This window comes from Dicentrarchus labrax, unplaced genomic scaffold, assembly GCF_905237075.1.
Source record: "Dicentrarchus labrax unplaced genomic scaffold, dlabrax2021, whole genome shotgun sequence".
NCBI classification, from domain to species: domain Eukaryota; kingdom Metazoa; phylum Chordata; class Actinopteri; family Moronidae; genus Dicentrarchus; species Dicentrarchus labrax.
Window position 1 is genome coordinate 3,949,641 of NW_026136712.1, and position 25,419 is coordinate 3,975,059.

The window sequence follows — 25,419 nt, forward strand, 5'->3', positions numbered from 1 at the left end:
GCAGCCCTTGTAGTACAATGTCCATGAGCAGCGTCATAGATGGAGACAGGCAAGCACTACTGCTTGCTCAGCTAACCCCGGCAGTGACTATTTCTTGCATGTTGTAGCATCTACTCGAGAGTCTCCCAAAATGATGCTGCTTTATGGGCTTGACTTACATTTTCACCACTGAAAAAGTGGTTGTTTGTAGCTTTAAAGGTGCAGTAAATAATATTCATAGGTATGTTTTCATTAGTCTATAATCAATAGGAAATAAGAATAGTTATGTATTTGTTGCCTTAGAATGAGCTGTTTATATCTACAGAGGGCCACCATGTTCTATAGTAGCCCAGAACGGTCAAACCAAACGCTGGCTCTAGATAGGGCTTTTGCCGTTTTTAATGAATTTCATGGCCATAGTAGTTTCTCCTACATTCTCCTGCTTGTTGAATGGCTTCAGAAAAGCAAAAGGCTTGTCTGTTGTGGGCTACTGTATGAACATGGTGGACTCTGTTGAAAAGAACCCCTGATGTCAGTAGATATAACAGGTTCATTCTAAGGTAACGCAAACACAGCAATTCTTATTTTCCGGTGATTAAACACTAATGAAGTTATGAGTTATGCAACATGCACAATTACTGCCACATTCAGTAAATAAATCCCACTAAATCTTACACACTGGACTTTTAACAACTTAATGTTACATTTTATTCACCAGTAGTTCACTAGTAACTTACTGTGTCTGTTTGGTTTGGTTTACTGAGCAGATAGTGTACAACAGGGTTTGACAGATCTTTTTAGCTGAACAGCTGCCAGTTATGTCTGGGTAGAAGGCTGCGAGAGTGAACCACAACAGCAAAGTCGGGGGCTGTAAAACCAGAACAATGATCTGCAGAGCGTAACTGCAAAGTCTGGTTCACTATTACACTTGTCACAATACGCAGTCATTTTGTCATATGTTCTTAGAAAATTATTGATTAGCTAATATTTGTTCTCTAACTGTAAAAATATAAAGTAAATACATGGGTAGATATATTCTCTTTTTTGTGTTTTAATATCCAGATAAGATAACCAAGTAGAGCTTGCTTGTTAACACCAAGAGGAAACGGGGTCAAAGTTTGATATGATGACATTCTTGGACAGAGGTTGAGGTCTCCTTCAATAATGAGGCCCATTGATTGTACCCGCAGAGCTGTGTAATTGCCGCTACTTCTCAGCAACAGACAAACAGCAGCAGTGAGTGCAGGTGCCCTGTCAACTCAAGCTATAAGCCAAAGGTTAAGATGTTTAACCTTTACCCTTTCACCAAACAGCACAGGTCAGTAAAATGCTTCACAGATCACAGAGCAAAGGGCACCCTACGATTCCTCTCCTTACCTGACGGCGTACGTCATACGGTCAGGCCTCAGGGCCCTCATCATGCACAGCCTCTGGAGCGAGGTTTTGTTCTTCCACTCCTGGGGGAATTTCTCTTTCTCTGGACACTCCGACTCCACAAACTTCTTCCAGCGTTTGGCCGAGCCCTCAATGTCTCTGTCCAGGTTCCTGAACTCTTCCATTGAGCACAGGGACTGGTGGTTGGGGAAAGAAAAATGATTCATACAGAAAAAGTACTGTATTTTTCAAAAGTGCTGGTACTGTGTGATCAGTGGTGCACATTAAAGTTTCTGACCACTTCAGAAAGATTTCACAGTATACAGCAAAAGGACTAACTTTGTTTGCAGAAGTTGGAAGAAAAAAAGGAAACAAAAAAATAGAAAGGAGTGCTTATCTTTCCTCATGCCTATATAAATAACATTTATTCAAACGGAAACGCTGAATAAACACGATCCCTTTCATAACGGGACGGGGGGTTGGGGAGGACTGAATATGCACCCGTTGCAGAAGCAGTAGGGGCTTCATCGCAACGCCCCAGCTGACAGACACCTTATCTCATCTGCGGAGAACAGCAGTGTCATGCAGTGCAGCCTCGAGCAGGTACACTCCCTGACGAGTGTACACACACACACACACACACACACACACACACACACACACACACACACACACACACACACACACACACATGCAGGGTGTATGCCGTCTCGTGTACTGTATAAACTATGAGGAAGGTCCCGAAACTTTCTCATAGCTGAAACATACAGTACAAGATGTCATGGAAAAGAATATCCATGTGAATTCATAAAATCTGCTTTTTCTACCACCGCTCACCGCTGGGCATGAGGTGGTGAGGCAGAGTGAGACAGAGCGGCTCAGCACACACAACTCAGTTTGTTTAATTACCACAGGCGGCTGGCAACCTCTCAGACCCGGTGAGGGGAGAATACACTGGGTCTCATGGGATTCCCGCTCCACTAATATCATCAAGAGGGCCAAACAATCAGAGGATCTTATCCCGCTTTAAAGCTTTCCAACTGATTATGTTTCCAACTGCGATAAGAAAATCGAGTGACAGGATTTGATTAGCGGGGCCTTAAACATCCACAGTAGGTTGAGTGCAGTTGGGGAAAGGCCGTCTCCTAACCCTCCGAGGGGTTTAGGTTGAGTTAATATTCTAGGCGGTACAGATTGAAAAATTCATGAGCATGAGAGGCTAAAAAAACATGCTGCCGTTAGGGTTTACTTTGCTGCTAAACTGATCTGACAAGAGAGGGAACCTCTGCTGCTTGGCATCCACAGGGCTGTACTGCCAGACGTCTGTTCTTGAAGAGGAATTACGGGTATGCAGAGTTTGTTCTAGTGCTCTTTCAATGTAAAAAAGGCACCCGGGCCACAGAGCTAAGCCCAGCCCCGGAGAATCACATGCTGTCAGAGTGGAGGTTCGGGTGAAACAGAGACTTCAATTGTACTGCCAGCTCTTTTAAGTGTGTTTTCACTTTTCTGCAAAGTTGTTGCAGGGAGACTGGGCTGCACAAATTGCATCATAGGAAGAAACTGCACACTGCACAAAGCAGCTAAGTGCTGAAATAACTTGAGGGAAACAGTGGATTTCAGTCAAGCCTCTCATACATGGCAGGCTGCAGGATAACTTAGTTTCAAAAGACATAAGAGTCAATTAAATCTTTTACTAGTGGAGGCTATTGCAACATTGAAGGCCATCTAGAATGGGATTCTAAAGATAGAGCTGATGTACAATTTAACACTATTAATGCATCTTTTTAATACATCTCTATGATTGTAGGAGAGTTCTGTCTTTATGAAAGAGCAGACTATTTTGGGATGGTATGAAAAACTTTATATTGCAGTTTTGTGCAGAATTTTACATTTACTGTCCAGTCACTCTGGAATCTCAGTCACTCAGCTCATAAAGAGTGGAATATTATGTGAATATAGAATATGCGCAGCATTAATATTTCGCATCTTGGCTCTGACCTCGTCACTCCCCAAAAGGTAGCACAAGCTCAGCACATTAGAGAGTGGGAAGCCAGGGTCAACAGGGGGATGCCGGGATGCACTCTAATTGGCTGTCTGAATTAGCTGGCAGCCTTCGTTTCATTTATAACAGCAACGTTTCAGAAATAAATGAATTCATGTCAACAGACTTGCAGCAATCGGTGGATTTCACTCGCAGAGGTGACGATTATCTGTGCAGAGCGTTCGATAGCAATATGTGGATAGTCTGCCTACAGATAATTTATATTTGTAACATTTGTCTGTAGATGTTTAACATATTATCTACAGAGAATATGGGACAATTCAGGAACATATCTTAATCACAGTGGTGTAATATCAGAAAATGGTTGTTGAATCTCAAAACCGATAAGCTGCTGAAATGTTACAAATACTTTCTTGTAGAAATAACCTTCGGTGAACTTTGACACATGAATTGCCATTGACTAATTGCTGACCTTCTAGGGCATGCAGACACAGAGCGTCTGACTCCCCGGTTGTGTCATGTGCCAGCACATCATGCATATAGACCACACCATGAAAATTTTACGTAAATCAGATGATGACTGCCATGCAAGGTTTACTTCCTGTTTCCAGTAGTTGGTGCATTTTTGGGCTGGGATTCTTACAAAACATGTGAAATTAGTGGCTGACTGCTATGCTGAAGTTATGGCAACTTCCTGTTTTATGGCGAAATGTTGAAATTTGTCGCCACACCACAATAAAACGAAAAGTCACTAGATTCATCACGCAATCAGCAATGTCTTAAGGGTCTTCTGACCAGATTTTTATGAGACAGGAACTAAATATATTAAAAATTAAATCCCTTGATAAATGACTACAAAATACATGAATCAAATATCATTTTTGAAGCTTAAGTTTCTGTTGATTAACTAGTCCATTAACAGACTAACTTTCAGCCCTAGCAGCAGCCACTGTAGCACACACCACCATGTTTCCAGCATCACCTGTTTCTGGTTTGACCACGCACTAGGAATACATTTGATCTGGTTGCACCCTTTGCATTTTTCCATTGTAATTACATTTCAGCAGTGGTAAGAATACAGCCATCTCTGCCTCGCTGAGTACCTTGATCCCTCCCCAGGAGTGGTTGGATAGGAAATCCACTGGTGATGTTACACCTGGTTGGACAGGGTATCTCAGAAGGAAGTCCAGCTCTGCAGGGTTTATTTCTTTATTCATCAGCAGGACCTGGGGACACAAACAAACAGGAAGGACTTCGAAATGCTGTATTTTCAGTGCAAACCACATTTCCTTTCCACTTGATTAGATCCAAACAGGATCGTTGGTCCCAGGAGCAACTGATTCAGTGGCAAGCTTGTTCTCAAAACAAACCATGCAGAAGATGAAACCGGCTTCCCTTCCTACCTGGAAGGCGAGCTGAGCGATGTACGTGAGCTTGTCACACTCAAACAGGCCTCTGGTGGTGTACTGGAAAACCGAGGAGGTGATGCTGTCAATTAGGTTGGACACCCGCTGCTTCAGAGCCTCGTCCGGCTCGGCCTTCAGAACCGCCTTCTGGAAGACCACACTGAACGCCTGGGGGACGCACAGGAGCGGGTACAACACTTAGCACCGTCTCAGTATCTGACATCAAAGTGTTAGAAGTACCAAAGTGACAATACTGTTTAATATCCACAAAATATATACCATAAATCAAATAGTATTCAGTAAGTGTTGATATATGGCTTGTATTGGCTTTTAACTATAAATTGGTCAGTGTCATTTACCTGACATAATGGATATGATGTGGTTTGTTCTAAAGATGAACTAATCAATAACACTCTGGCTGTTTATAGAAAGCCCTTAACTGTAATGGACTGAAATGTGTTCTGAGTTCATGCAAGTATTCATGAATGTGTTATACAGCAGATTTTCTGATTTTCTTTATATTTCTAATGGTCAACAAATCCCATGAATAAACAAAGACCAACAATTAATGTATCTACTAACAAGTATTGTGTGTGTATCCCACAGCTGGTCCTTCTTCCTCTGTGCCATAGAGCTCCATTGTTATCAAAAACACATCAGTGAGCCACATTGTTGCACTGGGTGACATGTTCCTTCATTAGCATGAACATACACACTGTAGCATATTTTGACTCAATCCCACATACACTGTCCTGCTGCCACCAGAGCACCACATGTGTATTAATCCACAGCTGACGTATTCTGTTTTGGGGAATTATTGAGATAAAAAAAATCTATATTTGTGACCCTTTTGCTTGGGGGCAGCAAAACAAGCTGTAAACAACTGACATGTCATTATTTTACAGAGTTTATCTGGTGGATATGCTGAGTTTCTAGCCACACAGCAAATATTAGCCCAATATTCATTTTACATTCAGCTCTGTTTTGGTCTCCACCAGCTCAGAGAAAAATATCTGACTCCATGTTCCTCAGCTAGTCTGCTGTTTGGTGCTGGGCAGGTAGTGTACAGTGGATTTTTTTTTGCTGAAAACAGCTGCCTGCTGCTGCTTGAAACAAGGTTGATGAGTACTGTGTGAGGGGAACTGCAGATTCGGGTTCAGAATTTGCTGTAAAATAGGATTACTATTGAGCTCTTTCAGATTACACACAGTCATCTGTACGGATGCCCAGGCAGACAAGTAATAAAACAATTCTAGTGATCCAGTCTGATTTCAATTTTCTCTCAGGTGGAAATAAAACGTTTTGCTGGGTTAATGTCTCCATGTACTCTAAATACAAGGTTCAGATATTGTGTATTAGCAAGTTATGTAAGATTACAGTTATGCCTCCCTTTTGGTTAGAAATGTTTTCTAAGAGAAACTAAAACTCTTTCGGAAACACTTGTAATTGTTATAATTGTTAGTTTTGCTCTTTTCAAGGGATTTGTTGTCAAGAAGCAAAACGTACAAGAATGCCAGCCCTGACCTTGAGACCTTGGCTGTTGTTAATTGTATAAGTGGTATAAGGATCTCTTTGAATAGGCTGTGAACAGAAAAAAGCCTAGCGCAGTCACCTTTGAAATGTTTTGTGAAAACAGCACAAATTAATTTCTCAAACAAAGCATTGTATGTGTAAAATATAGTGTTGTTCTTTGAAAAAGTGTAAATTGGAGAGACTATGAATTGAAATGTAGCTAAAGAAATAGAATAATTGTCATTATCTTTGGTGTCATTTCTGTCAGTTTAGCAGAATCACACTTTGCTCTAACCCTGTGTGAAGAACACATATTACGTATTTCATTTTATTCACAAGGTCAAAGGTGTATATATACTCAGAATGTGTTTTCATTTGATTATGTTGGGAAATAACTAACAGGGCAGCTACCTGCGAAGTCGGGAGTGATTGCAAACCATATCTCAGGCTGCCTCCTCTCAGCGCTCGCTGGCTGACAATATGAAAGACATTACGCTCTACATAACCACATTAGGGAGCCACAAACACAATAAAAGCAGGGCAAAGAGCATAAAACACAGTGAGCAAATGGAAGGAGGAGGGGAGGAACAGAGGAATGAGTGTAAAGAGGGGTCTCACTGAGGGCCCAGGAGGCGGGGAGGAAACATGGCGTGTCAATAGAGAGGCTACCTTGAGAGAGAACTGGTACATGGGGTGGATTTTATTGAGGTCGTTCATTATGAAGTACAATAAGGAAGCCCTTGCTGCTGCTGGTCGGTAGTGCTCCCGAGCCTCATTGATTTTAGCCTCTGTCACCTTGGCTTCTTTTACCTACAGTAAAGACAGTGCAAACACAAACAGAGTCACACTCACAGACACAGGCGTGCATCGGCACAGACACGCACACACTCAGGATTCATCAATCAGCTAATGATGAAATTGTGCACCACCCAATAAAACACCCTCCAGTGAAAAGCAGAGCTGTTTCAATTTCACGGTTCCAGCCAAAATGTTCTCACACTGTGTGGAACATGACAATTACGTGCCATTCCCCCCCCTTTTTCTTTTTTGCAAATGCCTGCGCAATTATGCTTAAGAAGGAACATCTGCAAAGGCAGAGCTCATCTCCTCACTGACATACTCTCACATCATCATATAGTACTTTCTCAAAAGTGCTCTGAAGTACCAGAAACATCAGGAATTATCTTCTAGCAGAGATAATACGCTAAGGTGACTTGATCTGGCAAAAATAGAAAAACAAAAGAAAGAAAATGCATTTTTTTTGTGCATACGGATTACCAATGAAATACTTACTTGGTATCTGCAAGTTGGTATAAATGGAAGAAGTACAGATAATAAGGGGTTAATATTTTTTTGTTTAGGAGGAACCAAGAAATAATTTACACTGTAAAAATGCTTTTAAAATTAGCTGCTAAATATTAAATAAAAAAAGGGGTCAGCAAGGGCTTATAAAGCCCACATACGCTGTAAGTACACTGTAGTTACAGTGAACAAGAGACAGCTTACTTAATGGCCCTTATACACTGTTAACTACACTGTAATTACAGTGAGAAAGTCTGGACAAGGGACAGCTTCATTTAACAACCCATATCCCCTGTAACTAAACTGTAATTTTAGTATAAAATGTATGAATAAGGGACGTTTTTTTTATCTTGTTACCCAGACTATAATTGGTTAATAGATTCTAAGAAATATTCACAATGTAATTCATGTCTTTATCCCTCTTAAACACAAAGCTATGCCCTAAAGTATTCTTATGTTCTGCTCTACTTAGTATATACCTAGTAAGTATTTTATTGACCCTTTATGCACTCAGTAGTTACAGTGTGATTTGCAGGCTGCAGTCTAAAACATTAAAGGACCAGTGTGTAGGATTTAGTGGCATCTAGTGGTACAGTTGCAGATTACAATGCCCACACCTCACCCTCCCATTCCAAGCATGTAGTAGAAACTATGGTGGCTGCAAAAAACGCACAAAGCTCTATTTAGAAGCAGTGTTTGGTTTATCCCTTCTGGGCTACTGTAGAAACATGGCAGTTCGACATGGCTGCCTCTGTAGAGGAGGACCCGCTCCCTCTGTAGATAAAAACAGCTCATTCTAATATTCAAATTTATTTTCAGGTGATTACACACTGATAAAAACATAGCTAGAAATATAATATTTCTGACAATAGGTCCTCCTAAATGTTACACACTGGACCTTTGAGAGGAGTAGATAAGTGATGATAAAACTAAAAAGAACAGGACCTTCTCTTCAATCTCGGCAGCGGTGCGTTTGGTCGTCTCCAGGTTTTCCACCAGCTCTGTGTCGCCCAGGAAGTTTCCCGAAGCCGAGGACAAACGGGACAGCAGGTTGTCCTCCAGCGTCTTCAGAGTGATCTTGAAACCGTTTTGCTGCTTGGTCAGGTCGGACTAACGAACACAGAAATGCACAAAACCTTCCATTTGACAAGATTCCCACATAATCTGTGGACTTCAACAATGAGGGTTTCTCAGATACACCGTGTGCTTGTTGTCAGGTTCTTTTCTGGCCTTATCGTCATAATCTGAGGTGGTGGGAGATGTTCAAGGTGTGGGTCAATATAAGGACATGAATACTAAAGGGCATCTCAAAGGAGGAACTAATCGATATGCTCTGCATCGGCTATCCGGACCCATGAAGGGAGCACTCTGGGCTGGATTAGCCAGCTTCCGTCTGGTTGCCAACATCAAACCTCTGTCGAGCGACCTAACCCTCGATTTGATGAGACCTTCGATTCAAGCAAGAGGGGGAAGGAGCTTTGATGGTGAACTACAAACACACACACACACACTCACGCACACACCTTCTATGAATCATCTGTTACAGGACATTACGTATTCAATTATGAACCAATAGCAGAATATGCACACATACACACACGCTCAGACATAATGGGTTTTATTCACACCTCGCCATATGGATTAGTGCACCCCATCCTCTAATAAAGCTTGAACTCAAAGTTTTTTCCTGTCTTTGTTCTAGCTGGAAAAAAAAAACGTTCACTTTTTCAAAGCCTGGCGTTTGAGCGGCGTTGGGAGAACAAAGTCGACAGGGCACGGTTACTTCTCTTTATTGCTTCATCCTGCTTTGTCCTTCATTATAGTCTGTTGTAGCTCCTTGTTTCTGCTCGATAATGACTTTGCCTTATTGAAGTTTCCCTTAATAGAAGCCTCTGTGACCTTTGAATTGTTGTAATTACGGGAGGGTGGGATGTTGTGAGATTTGCCTACTCCGGGTGTTGTCAGCGACTGATAATAGCAGAGGGTTTTTTTTGAGTGGCGTGATCCCTGACAGACGGTGGTAATAAGTTTCTGGCAGTGCTGTTTCTGCCCCCGTGTAATCACTGGGGGAGCTGTGTGTGTGTGTGGGGGGGGGGGCTGTTCCTCCTCCCTGTGGCATAATGTTCCCATGACAAAAGACATACTTAGCTCAGATCGCGCCGGGGGAGCAGATAGTTTAAGAGATCACACTGCTTAATTGCTCTCTTTATGACAGTATTTCCTATTGCGGTGATGAGAGGTATTTTACACCATTGTTAAAACTAATCGAGCCTCTGCCTTGTTAAATCTTACATGCTCTGAGTTTGACGTTATTACCCACTCTGTAGTTGAAAAGTTCCCCTCTGCCAAAACTGCACAGGGGGGGAAAAAGAAAGATGTGATTCGTGGCATTCTAAGATAAGACCTGACATGCTGGAGAAAAAGTGCACAGTGGGTTTGAGTGGTGGACATTTAACTGGGGACATTTGCCTGTGTGAGTCAACTGTGACCTTCTACTTGCCCAGACTCATTGCTCTTGAGGGGAAAGAGCTATCCACACTAAAACATTCCCAACTGGATCCAGTAATGAGTCAGTTTTTAACGATTAGCTTTCCTCTGGCACAATGCACTTGTAATTACCCTTGCTTGGGAAAAACAAACAATTAACCAGTCAGCAGAACACCCTAATTGGGATTAAAATGAGATATTGCATCTATCATTTTTTTAGGCAAATGATTACTGAGTGCCACGGAGCAGCCCTGTTAAAGGTAATTTGGGAAGTGGAGCATTTTAGTTCTCATTAACGGCAACGGTCTGGGTAAGGATTGTGTGTAGCAAAACACACACACACACACACACACACACACACACACACACAAGGATGTAGACATACACTCGTATGCGCAGAGGGAGGACCGGCGGAGGTAGTTATTGTGGTAAAAGGTTGTACACTGATTCCCCGGGTGCTCTCTCCAAAAAGGCAACTTGACATTTTAAGCTCCTTAGCCCGTCTTTGGCTCGGTTAAATGAGAGCTCTTTCACCCGGCCGTCGTCTTACGGCTCAGCAGCAGCGCTAACCTCATTAAAGGTATAATGGCACCGAGTCATTCAGAGAATATAAACAGGTACAGCCAATTTGCACTTTGCTATCAGTCTGGTGATTGTTATCGGTCCGGGGTTGTTTACTGACAACAAAAAGCCATTCAGCACTTCATTCTACGGGCCCTGTTTTGATAGGAGGGTGCTTGGAGTGTACAGAGCGACACTCACCCCCACCACCACCACCCACCTTCAACTTTCAGTGTTAATTAAAATGATAAGTGAGTTCCAGATCTTGTTTTTTTCTCACACCCTCCGATCTCAGTGAAATGCTAATTAAACAAGATTCATTAAATCACATTTCACTTCTTCTCCATTGGATTTTGCTGAAGGGACATAAGGCTTAAAATAACTCCGGCATTTTGGCGTTTTGTTTTTTTTCTACCTCCTCCTCTCTCCCTTTATTAAAAATGCTGATGGATGAAAGCCTACAGGTCTGAATAAAGCGTTGCCTAACAGAGGCCCAACGCAAACAAGGACACCTCCAGAAAACCATCAAAATGCAAATGGGATTGTGTTGGAGTAAATCTGCCCGACCCGTTAACAGAGTTCCCACATTATCTTCCGTTCTGATCTCTCTGAGACGCCGCCGTCAGCCAGACATGTTCTGAACGGATAGGGATTTATGATTTTCCTTTTCCCCCTCCACTAACAAGAGCCGCATTTAAGGAACAGTGGAAGTGTGTCAATGTGTTGTCTAATTGCTGCGGTACAGTAGCGCCACCGGCCAATCCATTTCAAACAGCTGACATGAAAAGAGCAGATTGTCGATGAGACGAGCGTGAGGCATCATTAGGAGCTGGAGCTTTGATCAAGTGAATTTCCGCTTAATTATAAACATTTACATTCACACCGTGGACCATGCTGTGGATATCCTAACTATCTGCTGCTCATTACTCCTCGAAAGTCAGCCGTACAGCTGCCAGGAACCTGCTGTATCGTACACAGCGTACAGAACCGGCCATTAACTCTGACCAGCAGTGACAGCTTAAAGCTACAGCCGGTGACGCCGACGCTTATCAGCACAGTGGAACAACAGCTCGCCTCTCCTCGCAGTCGAGGGTCCAAGGTCCACACAACAAAGGCAGTCATTTACATTAAAAAAGGAAAACACACCTTAAAGCGCTTTGTATCCGCCTCTCCTTTGATTTTGGAGAGGCGGACGTGGATGTGTGAACATAAATGAGTCTGCCAAAGTGATAAGAAAAAGATGAAACTCCCTTGAGGATAGCATCAAGACACAATTACACAACTCCTGGAGCTCCATGATAAATGGAAGAATGTCTCAGGAACAGTACCCAGGGTGACTGTGACACAATGGTAAATTATTAGTGCTTCAAAAGTTAATTTGATTTTTTGATTTAGGATTATTGGATTATTGCCTTTATGGGTGATTCTTCACAGATGCAACAGAGTAACAATCCATGACATTCAAATATAAATACTTTTATCTTTTGCTAATGTCTATCATCATTTAACATTAGTGCTGTCAGTTAAAAACGTTATTAACGGCGTTAACGCAAACCCATTTCAATTTTTTTATCACGAGATTAACGTTCTTTTTGGCCTAGCACACTTTGTCGTTTTTTTTCACATGCTGTTGCAACAACTAGTAACGTTAGAAAAACTACAACACCACACCGGATCTAGCTAGACCGGAAACAAAACAACAGGCACGCCGCACACACTTGTTTAAGAGTAGTAGACGTTACGTTTTGAGTGGATGGCGAGCGCGAGACGCCGAAATGGATGCCAATAATATTCTGAATGGAAAGTTTACTTTTAAAAGTTGCCAAATGGTTCCATTGACAAGACCAAAGTAATCTGTGTGTGAGCTATTATATGTTATATGTTGAAGGGGCTAAAAAAAAAGTATTTTTTTCACCCTTTTATCGATGGACAGTGTTACATTGTGCCATCTTAACTGAACACAAATACGCCCAGCACTTCAGTTCCTATTCAACAGGAGCAAAATGCTGTGATAGACCCACCGCAAACGATGAAGTTAGCAACTAACTGGTGAACACAGTGATAGTGATTTCCTTTAATTGTAAGTTATTATCATGTCTTTTTTTGGGGGGCAGTGGAAACAAAATTTGGAAAAAAAATCACCACTTTGATACGTGTTGTGTTTATCAAATATTTGTTTGATAAACTTATTTGCAAAGAATTGCTTATTTGAAAAACTAGTTGTGGAGCAAAATTATCCTTCCTTTGGTGTCATGTTTCTGGCCGCCAGGCATCCAATATTCACTTTCTTTTAACTCTTTTGGTCTCTACCAACTCCTGAGAAAAATATCTGGCTCTTTAACTGCTAAATGCCCCAGCAAGTTCAATACTGTGATTGTGATACTGATTAAAAATTGATGTGAAGGTACACTTAATTTAAAAAACTCTATTCAATGCACATTTAAAATGGTAATCTAATTTTCTGATTGCTCCATGTTCCACATGCCAATGTGAACAGTCACCCATGCACATACAGTGACAAATTCAGACACACTCACACACACACACATTCACACACAGCCGTGCAGTGTCCCATTCTCCCTAAGTGAGAGACCCAAAGCCCCATAATTATCACACATCCACTTAGTTTGCCGTTAATCAAAGGAGCCAGCTGATTGTTTTGGAATCAAAGAGCCAGGACCTCAGGCCTCTTGTGATGTTTAAAGACAGACGATGTTTTCTTGCCGACGTGTACGCGTTACAGATGGATAATGACGAGCGAGAGTGCTATGCCTGGCTTCTGGAGGCCCCCGACTCCTCTGACTGTTTCTTTTAATTACACCTGCACAGAAGAGATGTTAGGAGAGGAACTCAAAAGATTCCAATGTGGAACGGTTGTTTGTTCTCTGATAGCACCTGAAGAGTGTGACAGATACTGCCTTCATGTCTCCTCAGGTACACTTTTACATTCCTGCGACATATCAGATGAACAGAGATCTGTCAAAATACCCTCTGTGATGTAAAATATCTGTATCAGGTAGCATTTCTCTCCACCGCCACTGATTTCCTCACCTTTAGCTGTTCCAGGTCAGGCCTCTCCATGCTGACCACCGCGGCCAGCAGCTGGTCCTCCAGACCGTCTCTGGTCACTGTGAAATTTATCAAGGTGCACTGGGCCTGCAGCTCCGGCTGGTAGTGAGGGTTGGCGAGCTTGGTGTGCAGGATGAGGCGGAAGCTGGGGTTGTACTCGCACTCCTTGTCTCCGATCTTTATATACCTGTTTGGGTAAACAAGGACGGGAAATCTTCTGATCATGGAGAGTCGCTAAACGGAAGTAAAGATTCTGATTTTGAAATGGCTAAACCTTACCAAGGCAGTCACCAGTGAAGGGGATTCATCATTAAGAGCAATCCTATAATTATCTGTCTCTTTTTTCAAAACTGTCATAAATGATCTCGTATCAAGACAGATGAATCCTCCTTGTTATGTCTAGTACACTTGTCTAATCAGTGGTTCTCCAAGAATGTCACTTAAAGTATAATGCGGGTGTTATTCTTTCTTACTTACTTACAAATGCCCTGGAAAGATCAAAACCAATAATATGTTAGTCTGTCTCACAATACTTCCTGACTTCTCTACCCTGCCTCTGACAATGCAAGCCTCTAAAAACAGCTCACAAATATATATAGCTTCATTTAAAAAAAGGCTCAGTAATTCCCCAAAACAGCTGGTCATTGTAGGTTTTAGCCAACGTCACTCAAACAGCTGTAAATAGTGCATTTGTTGGGGACTATTTTCAATGGCGGACTAATACACATTTAGTGGTCTAGTGAGATTGTGGCAGAAGGCCTTATCCTTTCATTTTGTAGCTCATGTGAAGTACACCAATGCAGTAATGTCTCTTATATTACTGTATCATTATTTTATACTGTTTTTTTATTCTGTTAAATTTTGTTTTATGACTTAAATGAGAGAGGGTGTTTTCCCTGTATGTATGTATTGACTTCTTTATAGCTTGGGGTAGTTGTTAATTTACTATATTTCTTGTTAATTTCTCTGATAAACACAGTTGATGTGTATTGCAGTGGGGACTGTAAAAGAGCCATTTGTCCAAACCCTGTATTTAAAATAGATGCTGACAGTTGTTACAACTAGGTGTTGTAAGCTGCCCCACCAGGAAGAACAGGACATTAGACCTCCTGTATGCCAACGTGAGGGAAGCTTACACTGCCACTCCTCTGCCCCCACTGGGAAAGTCTGACCATAACCTGGTCCTGCTCACGCCACAGTACAAACCACAGATCCAGAGACAGTCCACGACCAAACGCTCCTTCAGGAAGCACATGGTGAGGACATCGAGGGGGTCACGCACTGCACTACTGACTACCTCAACTTCTGTATGGACGTTGTGGTCCCTATCAGAACTGTACGCTGCTTCCGCAACAACAAGCCCTGGATAACCAGTAATGTCAAGGACATCCTGAACAGGAGGAAGAGGGCATTCAAGGATGGTGACAGAGACGAGCTGAAGCGCGTACAGGGGGAACTCAAGGTCCACCTGAGAAAGGCATAGGAGGACTACAGAAGGAAGGTAGAACAGAAGCTGCAGCATAACAACATGAGGGAGGTCTGGGATGGCATGAAAACCATCACAGGCTGCAAGAAGAAGGGCAGCATCACAGGAGAGGGGGATGCTGGAAGAGCAAAGCAGCTAAACCTGTTTTTTAACAGGTTTGATACTCCAGCTCCCACAACCAGCGACTGCCCACTTCACACCCCCACCATGTCCATCACCTCCCCCAATTCCACCACCTCAGACTGCAGACCACCCCCACCCTCCACACCCACGGACAGTTCAACCCCCCTCCCCACCACCATCACCAAGGAACAGGTGAGCAGAAAGCTGAGGAGGCTTCGTCCAAGAAAAGCAGCGGGCCCGGACAGAGTGTGTCCAAGGATGCTTAAAGCCTGTTCTGCTGAACAGGGGGAGCCACTCCAGCATGTCTTTAACCTGAGCCTGCAGCTGGGGAGGGTTCCAGTGCTCTGGAAGACTTCATGTCTCATCCTGGTTCCTAAGAAAAAACACCCCAGGGAGCCGGGTGACTTCAGACCAGTAGCACTGACGTCACACATTATGAAGACCTTTGAACGGCTGCTGCTCCATGTCCTCAGACCCCAGGTCCACCACGTACAAGATCCACTGCAGTTTGGATACCAGGGGACGGTGGCCGTGAGGGATGCCATCCTCTATCTGCTCCATAGGGCCCACTCTCATCTGGACAAGGAGAGCGGCGCTGTGAGAATCGCGTTTTTAGATTTCTCCAGCGCCTTCAACACAAGGCTGCTCAATTAATCAAAATTTGATCATGATTACGATTTTGGGGCCAAACGATCTCAAAACTAATACAATCGGGGGGAAACGATTTTTTAAAAAATATTTTCTGTTGTGTCCCACTTCAGGGATGCAGCCCCTGAATTGGGACACAGCCACAGTCTGCGTATTTCGCGCATGTGTATTTTCGTCCCTCCGCCACAGCATGCACTGCACATGAGTCAGTCACGTTGTTTTCGTTGGAACAGGTAACGCGGCCAGCTACACTTGTCTGAATGGAACATGACAGAAGGAGGATAACAGCGCAGTAATGTTTCTGAAGTTAATGCAGCATGTTTCTGAAGTTTAAAAAAAGAATCGTTTGAATAATCGTGATTTAAATTTTGACCGAAATAATCGTGATTATGATTTTTTCCATAATCGAGCAGCCCTACTTCAACACCATCCGGCCGCTCCTGCTGAGAGACAAGCTGACAGAGATGAGGGTGGACCCACTCCTGGTGACATGGATTACGGACTACCACACGGAGAGAACACAGTACATCAGACTGAAGGGCTGCACGTCAGACACTGTGGTCAGCAGCACCGGAGCACCACAGGGGACCGTGCTCTCTCCCGTCCTCTTCACCTTGTACACATCTGACTTCCAGTATAACCCGGGGCTCTGCCACATGCAGAAATACTCGGACTACACTGCAATAGTTGGCTGTATCAAGGATGGAAGGGAGGGGGAGTACAGGAGCCTGGTCGAGGACTTTGTGAGGTGGTGCGGGTCCAACCATCTGCAGCTGAACACCTCCAAGACCAAGGAGATGGTGGTGGACTTCAGAAGGAAGAAACCACATCTCCAACCTGTGTCCATCGAGGGGGTCGATGTAGAGGTAGTCAGGACCTATAAATATCTGGGGCTGCAGCTGGATAACAAGCTGGACTGGACAGCAAATATGGACGCTTTACACAGGAAAGGGCAGAGCCGTCTGTACTTCCTGAGAAGGCTGGGGTCCTTCAACATCTGCAAAAAACTGCTGCAGATGTTTTACCAGTCTGTGGTGGCCAGCATGCTCTTTTATGCTGTGGTTTGCTGGGGACTCAGGAAGCAGCAAGAGGAGAGACGCCGGTCGACTGGACAGACTGGTGAGGAGAGCTGGCTCAGTGGTAGGCACAGAGCTAGACTCTCTGGTGACAGTGGCAGAAAGAAGGACCCTGGACAAACTGCTGTCCATACTGGACAACACCCACCATCCTCTGCACGACACCTTCACCAGGCAGAGGAGTGTGTTCAGTGGCAGACTGCTGTCCCAGTCCAGCTCCACCAACAGACTCAAAAACTCTTTCATCCCCCATCAGACTGTACAACAGCTCTCAGTAAAGGCAGGGAGGACAACAGATAATAGACAATGGACAATTTCTATCTGTATTTTGCACATCCATTTGCACTGTTTACTGTTTGCAACGTTTATTGTAGCTACTGTTAATTTTATATATATATAACCTATAATTCTTATAGGTTAGGCATTTAAATTTTAGTCTAATGTATGTTTAATGTATGTTTTGTATTTTGTATGCTACTGGATACTTGAATTTCCCTCGGGATAAATAAAGTATCTCTCTATCTATCTGTGCGACTGTCTGTCTGTCTGTCTGTCTGTCTGTCTCTCTCACCCCAACTGGTCAAGACAGACGACCACCCACCTAGAGCCGAAGGATCTGTCCTAGGTTTCTGCCTTCTAACAGGCAGTTTTTCCTTGCCCTTGTCGCCAAGTGCTTGCTCATGGTGGTACTGTTGGGTCTCTGTAATTAATGTTTTAAAGAGTTCGGTCTAGACCTGCTCTATTTGAAAAGTGTCCTGAGATAACTTCTGTTATGAATTGGCGCTATACAAATAAAACTGAATTGAATCTATCTATCTATCTATCTATCTATCTATCTATCTATCTATCTATCTATCTCTCTCTCTCTCTCTCTCTGTCTCTCTCTCTCTCTCTCTCTCTCTCTCTCTCTCTCTCTCTCTCTCTCTGGTATCTTTTGGAAGGTTGTTACTAGCAATACTGTTTTTGATTGGATCTGTACTTTGTGTCAGTTTCTAATCTTTTCCTTTCCCTAACTTTTCAAACCCCCCTCCAGTGACTCCTTGTGGTATTATTGTTTGTATTATTGTTCAGTAGACAGTAAGACAACTGTTTTCCTCAGAGCCTAACTGAGTAAAGAAATCATCACCAACATTTTGGAAGAAACAAGCATGTTCACTGAAGAGGTGAATTGAAATTGTAACAATTTATATAGAATTTTGGAGCAGCTGTAATGATGTGCATTGCATAGTAACAACATTATTTGAGTAATGTTGAAGAAGGGTCGACGTATCAAGAACACCATCACTTCATATCCTCTGTTAAGAGTAGCAGCTCCTTTTTGTTCGCATAGCGGTAAATGTGAGCGGTGCAGAGGAAAAGGTGAGCAGTGAAGTATCAGTCTGGCAGTAAAAGTACAGTGTAGGTCACAGATTGTCAGTGAATAAAGGTGGCACACTCTCAAAAGCAACGTTAAGCTTCTGTGTGTGCTGTTTCCCAGCTTCTGGAATAACCTCGCTATGACGATCAGCTCCACCTAGAAAAAGCATGATCCTCTTCCTCTGTGCTGTAAATCGAGTCTTCATGTTCCCGGTGGCAGACTTCATAGACCTTTTTCACAGCAGCCATTTTGACATGAAACAGTAGGGTTACCAATGATACTAATTAAGATTCTGTTCCATTAAGTGTAGCAGAGCCTTTCAGTGAGCCAACATGCACACTAGCAGTCTGTCCTAGTTTGTCCTGAATAGAACAACCCTACTATTTCATGTTAAAATGGCTACTGTGAAAAAGTTCTATTGCATAATAAAAGGGAGGCTCAACAAGGAACCAATCTAAACAGGCATTCTTCTATAGCCAGTACACTGTGCAATCAGCACTTAGTTGATAACGCTCATTTAAAGCAAAGGTTTCCCCTTTAAAGATAAGAAAGCAAGTGATCCGTGTTTGCTGATCCTGTTCTGTTATGTACTAGTGGAACGTTCTGAGTATAGACTATAGTTTGACGCTGGAACTTTTCACTCAAACTAATGACTGTGACATTCTATGTTGTGTGTTGGTGTGAACTCAAAATGCATTTCGATCAATTATGATTTCCATAAACCAAAGCAGTATTGATCATTTCAACTTTAGAACAAACTGCAACATATCCATCCTGTCAGAGGTGAATGACAAGGCTGAAGGCCAATAAGAAACAAACAACAAAAACTATTTTAGTGATTCACTTCATGTCTCAGCCAGACATGTAATGCACTAGTGGTGTCACAACTCCAGCCAACTCTACTCATTCATTCTCTTGTCTGCTCTGCTTTCCCTCCCACGTACTAGCTCTTCTGTCATTACAGAGCCAGCCACTCCCTCCTGCCCTGCAGTAACTCCTTTCACACCAATCTCCATCACCTGACCTCCCCCGCCCACCCGCGTTCTCATCAGCGGTGCAGTGTATGTACTGGCCCATTTCCACTCATTCCCTGCCAGATTGTCTATTGTTTCCATCTTAGCTTTCCAGCCTTTTCTCTGGACTGTCTGACCACTTCTTGGATAAGTTTGCTTGTTTTGATCTGCCTGCCTGGTTTTGACTTTTGCCGCCTTTATTTTTGAATACGAGTAAACTGGAACTTTTATCTAACCTGCGTCTTTAATGTCCCATAACAGCATCACAGCATGTGGAAAACTATGATTAGAATAGACAATCCTGTTCATTTTCCAAATGGGATTTTTTATAATATAGATTATTTTTTAAATCAGGAACTATCTTATTAAAGAACAAGTACACAAGATTAGAAATCTGAGCAAGGATTTAATGCCACCTTTCCATACTTTTGGATACTGGATGTAACAGACACATTTAAGTCAGAGCCAAAAACACTGAGTTCATTCTTGACCTTGGAAATAGTCGATAATAAAACAATCTCAACTTCTGTTTGAAACGCTGAGTTGTTTCAAATGTCAAGAATGAACTTTGACACTAAAATTTTAAGGTGACATGGATGAGAAATAATTTGTACATCTACACTTCTATGACAAATGGGCAAACACCATTTGCTGATGAAGATGATACGACAAGACTGACCACCAGTAATGAATGGAACACAGGTGAGACTGTCTGAAGGTTCAATACCGAGCTCTAAATGTTCCCTTTTTAAATAAAATTAATGCATATATGGAGGGTTCTTTAAATGTGGGTAAAAAAAACAGGCAATTGACGCCTTTCCCATTGCCAACAGACGAGTTAGGCTTTCTGTATCCAATATCAAGGACATGCCAAAAACAGTAAACAGTAGAAAGCAGCAATGTTAAAATGGTCATTTTTTTAATATGTTTTACTTCAGTCTCCCCTTTAAACTCAGCGTTGATGAATCAGGAGAAGCTCTGTCACCTCACTGTCCGGCCGGCGTTGCATCTTGAACGATATGAACAAAATTAACTGTAAACAACAATAATGTTTCTGGCTATTTACCCACAAACGTCCGGAACAACGCACGCCAGTTGGAAAAGGGTTAAGAAATTTGCATGTCCACCCGGGTGTCATGTTTCCATCACTGCTGATTGGAGCTGGAGCCAAAAAATACAAATAACTACTGCAAAGTCCTCTGACCCGGGAATGAATGCCGACTATACCCGTTGCCACTGAAGACAAACGCCAGATGTGTGTGGATGTTAGTGGGTTTTTTGTCTTGTGTGAAAGGTAGTATTTTTACGGACTCAAGTGCTCTTTACCTGCCCTTCTTAATGGTTTCTCTGCCCAGCAGAGGTCCAAGAACAGGATCCAACGTTTCCTCCAAGTTCTCTATCAGAACCACATCGCCTGCTGCCAGTGCTCTCTCTATGGCGTCCAGGTACCTTTCAGGGCAAAACAAAAGAATCCCTCGATCCAAATCTGCTCCAAAAAATGACCATGTGCATATTTTTTCACCACAAAGCCTCTTACCCTCTCTGTCCAATGCGGATGATGCGCAGGTCTTCGCCGTATTTGGTTTTGATCCACTTGATGCCCTGCAGCTGGGGGTCCACCATGAGGGGCCAGCGCTGGCAGGAAGTAAGAATGGTGGCGTTCTCGGTGGACATCCTGTCGGCGGGCAGCCCCTCATTCTGCCACGCCGCAATATCCGCGTCATCTGTCAGCATGGTCAGAGGGTCCAGGTCGGGGGTCACTGGGATGGGAACCTTACAGAAGATATCGATGAGTACATGCTAAGTTTGAATTATACCACTCTGGTTTAATAATAGAGTAACCATGGAAAGTTTGCTGTCTGATCATCTGACCATTGCTGCATTGAGGTTTAGGGACTAATTGTTTTAGTGATTCCAATGTTATAAGAACCTGCAGAAATTATGCAAAAAGAGCACTGTTCATCGAACTGAACCTAGGATTTCCTAAAGCAGCTCAATTAAAAAAGCGGAAAAATTAACATGCACTGTACATTTATTGGGACTGTGAACAGCGAGTTCATTTTAATCTGCGTAAACTTAACTTTGAGCTATCTCTTGTTTAGTGTAAACCTGCACAACACTGGCTGGAGCTAAAACAATAAAACCATTTAAAGTTTCATTTAATGTTGTCTTCATGCTCAGCAATCCCCCTGAGTGAGGTGAAAAAGTGAAAACTTGAAAAAACACAAGCAATGCACGCAATCATTCTTGAGGTCTCCAACATCTACTTACATTTTATGGGAAAGTGCGTGTCAGGTACCACCAGTTAACGCACAAGTATAAATCCCACCCACCTGCAGCTGACTGAGATAAGGCCTCCATGTGTTGTCCATGAGCTGGAGCCTATAGCGCTTGGTGAAGTATCCCAGGTAGGAGATGAAGGCGGTGATGAGGAGGACGTCCCCGCAGAGAGTCCTCTCCTGTTTCTTAAAGTTTTCTACAGCCTCCGCCCAGCGGACGTTCTCAGATGCCAGACCTCCCACCTGAAATGCGGGGGCAGACAGAGCACATCGTTCTGTTTTACAGATTTATAGCATACTCCCAATGGGCGTCATTTAAAATCAAATCTAAATGGATCTATGGCTGCAGTCGTTGATGAGCAGCCTTGTGAACGTCAGAAAATCTCCAGAACAACAATGCCTCGCAACCTTCAAGTCCTTTTTTTATTAGGTTTTCATATCCTTTATCACCTCTCAGCTCGCGTACCAACACCTCTACTCTTTACTGCGGAAATGATCCAATTTCCCTTCAGGGATCAATAAAGTTCACCTTAATATCTTATCTCTTCCGAGGCCCCGCACTTTGATACAGACTGTAACTTCTCAGCATACAGCACGGAAACACTGTACACTTCAGCAGGTTGACTCCATTTGCATTGATATTTGTGATTGACTAGCAGATGAGCACAACCTCTCTTCCCTTTGTTGCTCCTGTCAGGCCTTTTGAAAACTTCCTCTGAATAATTTAGATTATCATACAAACAGTGTCAACACTCATCTTTTTGTTGTGCTGCTGTCAGCAAGAGATTTACACACTGTCAGATGATGGTGGGATTTATGTGTGTCTGTGTGTGTGTAAAAATATGAATTGTGCACCTACGGTAAGAGACAGCCACACTAACGAGCAGAGGTAAAAATAGTTTTTCGGTATACATGTGCATAAGTACAGGTTTGTGCACTAGGGGTAGGATGCAAAAGCTACTCATACAAAATATCTCTATTCAGATTTATACCAGAAGTTATAAATCATCTATATTGCTTCAATTTCAGTTTGAATTGTTTCCTATACCCATTTATACCATGTACTGCATACTGTATATAGGTATAAGTAAAGCTGCTTACAAAATAACTCTTATAGGACAATATAACCCAAATGAATGAAATGAAATTATGGTGAAGGTATGACCCAGCCTACTCCGATTGGCTTACACTGATATTCTTGCCCTAACCAATCACTCCTCAACCCCTTAACCTAATTAACCCAATCAATGAAGGTTACTAGCCAATCAGAGGCAGTGTAGGGGCGAAGGATTCGTAATTTGGCGTAGAATATGGTATTTATCCTGTTCACAATATACTGTAAGTTTGTTAGCATGCTGGTATTTGCTAGTTAGTCCTGAAGACAAAGTAGTTCATTAATTTATCAGGTATTTGGTCCTGAACAAATTGGATTTTTGATATGACGATAGTACTGGAGGAAAGGTGAAGGGATCACTGAGGTGGATAAAAACATATCCTGAGGGAACCATGGACATTTTTACACAAAATTCCATTGCAATCCATGAAAATGTTGCTGAGATATTTCAGTCTGGACCGAAGTGGTGGACCAACTTTTCCATCCCAAGCATGGCTAAAAAGGGAGTCTAAACTGGGTGTAAACAAGAGCTGTGTAAATGTTAATGGTCCAGGTGGAAATGAATAATGGAAATAGAACAGGAGGTTTTAACAGTGGGAATATAAAAGTCATAATTCCACTGGGCCATAATTTTATTCTTACTGGAGGATGTGTATGTAATGAGAGGAAGCCCAGATGATGTTAAATTCAAAACTACTGACGAAGAACAGGCTATAATAGCTCAATGGACAAAAAAGAAAAAAGAAATTGGCTTGTAGTGTCTATGAAAAAAAAAAAAGGAGAAAGCTATGGACCGATATCTTGTATGCTTGCATCTTGGCCATTCTTGCATGCACTTTTGAGACAATCCCTAACTTCAGCTTGTCATTTTCCATCTACCGTCAAGTCATGCAAGTTGCCAGGCATCAATATCAGACCATGAGGTTTGAATATCAGGCAGGCTTTCTCCAGCAATCCACAGAAAATCTGGCAGGGACTGATGAAAAGTTCCATGAAAAGTTATTTTAACTTCTCTCCTTTTCTGTAACTGTCCAATCATGTTTTTCATGTTTTTTGTGTTTTAGGCATCTGAGGCATATGCCTTCTTGCCTGGATGTAGAGAAAAATGAAATGTTAAGAAGGCATATAGTTTTGTCTGTTGTACTGACATATTGTGTGATTTTTGATATGTGTTTTCCCTGCTGAACATGATCTGTCATGTGACTTTACCTGTACAAAGATCATGTGAGTACTTGCTAAGAGATATATGTTATAAATTGCCCTGATGGAGGCCTGAATGGCTGAACAGCGTAGGCATGTTTTTTAACGGTTACTATGAGTAAATAGCCATGAGATAGTATAAGCTTTTTAAAATCACTGCCCTCTTGAGTGCCTCAGATTTTTTCTACAGTTCTAATCATGAAATGTTAGACTGCTTTGGGTGCAAGGAGTTGCACACTTTTTCTCTATGAATTCTGAGCATTTTCTAAACATTTTTGGACCCTGACAGCACCAGTAAAGTGTGGCTTCAGTTTATTGCTGCAAGGTGCGCAGGATGCCTGTGTGTTTTTATTTGACTGAGTTATGACTGAAAAGATGAAGTTTGTGGCACATTTGGTCACAACTGGGGACAAATATTAGTGTAAAAATTCTAATTCAGTTTGTATCTGATCAGAATGCATTATCTGTTCATGTCCAAATAATAGATTTATAGGTTTACACCCCTGTATGTGAAGCTAAAAAAACAGTGTCACACTAATGAGCAGAGATAATAATAGCTGATGTGTGGGTGTGTGTGTGTGTGTGTGTGTGTGTGTGTATGTGTGCTCTGCGTGACCCCGCTGTTGCCCTCCTCACCAGACGGTTGGCCAGGGAAATGGTGTGCGCGGTTGATTCTGCTTCCTGTTGGCACTTGAGCTTGTCTGCAGTGGCTTTCTCAAACTTGGCTGTCAGCTTGGCCAGGTTCTCATTAAGGTGCTGATAGGCCACACACACACACAGAGACACACACAGAAATAGAGAAAAATTGGCACTTGTTAAAATACAGCATGGTCATAAAGAATCTTCAAAGACAAAGAACAAAGATAGCCAAAGTCTCTCCACGAAAGAAACTTGAGAGTGTGTGAAAAGTTGGGTAAAACTTATCATTCCCTCCGCTATGGATTTATTTGGCATATGGAAGCAATTAGCACAAGGACAAACAGGATTAATCGGTGGAGAGGCACACAGGTTCAGTAGATTAGTTTGAGGATTGCTAATTCCCCTTGGCTCCGAACCCACTCTCTGCTCAAGCGATCTGACTGAGGGCTGAAAAATGACAGCGAGAAGTCATGCTGGATCTTATTAAGAGTCGTCACTCTGCACTCTGCAGGGTTTGATGTAAGCAGCCGCCACTGCCGCCGCCACCGCAGCATCCCGGGCACCGTGCTCTGCTGGGGGCTCTCTCTGGCGCTCTGATGTGCTGAATGTCAAACGCCACTGAGAAACAATTATTTACAGCTGCTTTTATCAATAGGGTTTTTAGGTTGATGGATTTGGTTTTAGATTAATGAACAGTAAAAGCCTTTAATAGCACTTACACCAGCTTTGTATTGATGAAATGCTGGTGGTATATCATTACTGGCAGAGCTCATGTGTCAACTGTCACTCAAG

General features: G+C 42.6%; 1 protein-coding gene across 3 annotated transcripts in view; it reads right to left on the reverse strand.

Moving 5' to 3' along the window:
* dnah9 (dynein, axonemal, heavy chain 9) overlaps positions 1 to 25,419 on the reverse strand; it is a 332,930-nt gene that overhangs the window by 49,627 nt on the left and 257,884 nt on the right. For all 3 annotated transcript variants that reach the window (XM_051416718.1, XM_051416719.1, XM_051416717.1), the window contains 10 exons: positions 24,625 to 24,744; positions 21,729 to 21,917; positions 20,933 to 21,168; positions 20,722 to 20,844; positions 13,675 to 13,879; positions 8,521 to 8,685; positions 6,943 to 7,083; positions 4,759 to 4,929; positions 4,459 to 4,581; positions 1,357 to 1,550 (listed from right to left, as the gene is read on the reverse strand). In XM_051416718.1, the coding sequence (XP_051272678.1) occupies positions 1,357 to 1,550; positions 4,459 to 4,581; positions 4,759 to 4,929; positions 6,943 to 7,083; positions 8,521 to 8,685; positions 13,675 to 13,879; positions 20,722 to 20,844; positions 20,933 to 21,168; positions 21,729 to 21,917; positions 24,625 to 24,744 (1,667 nt within the window). The remainder of the gene's footprint in view (positions 1 to 1,356; positions 1,551 to 4,458; positions 4,582 to 4,758; positions 4,930 to 6,942; positions 7,084 to 8,520; positions 8,686 to 13,674; positions 13,880 to 20,721; positions 20,845 to 20,932; positions 21,169 to 21,728; positions 21,918 to 24,624; positions 24,745 to 25,419) is intronic.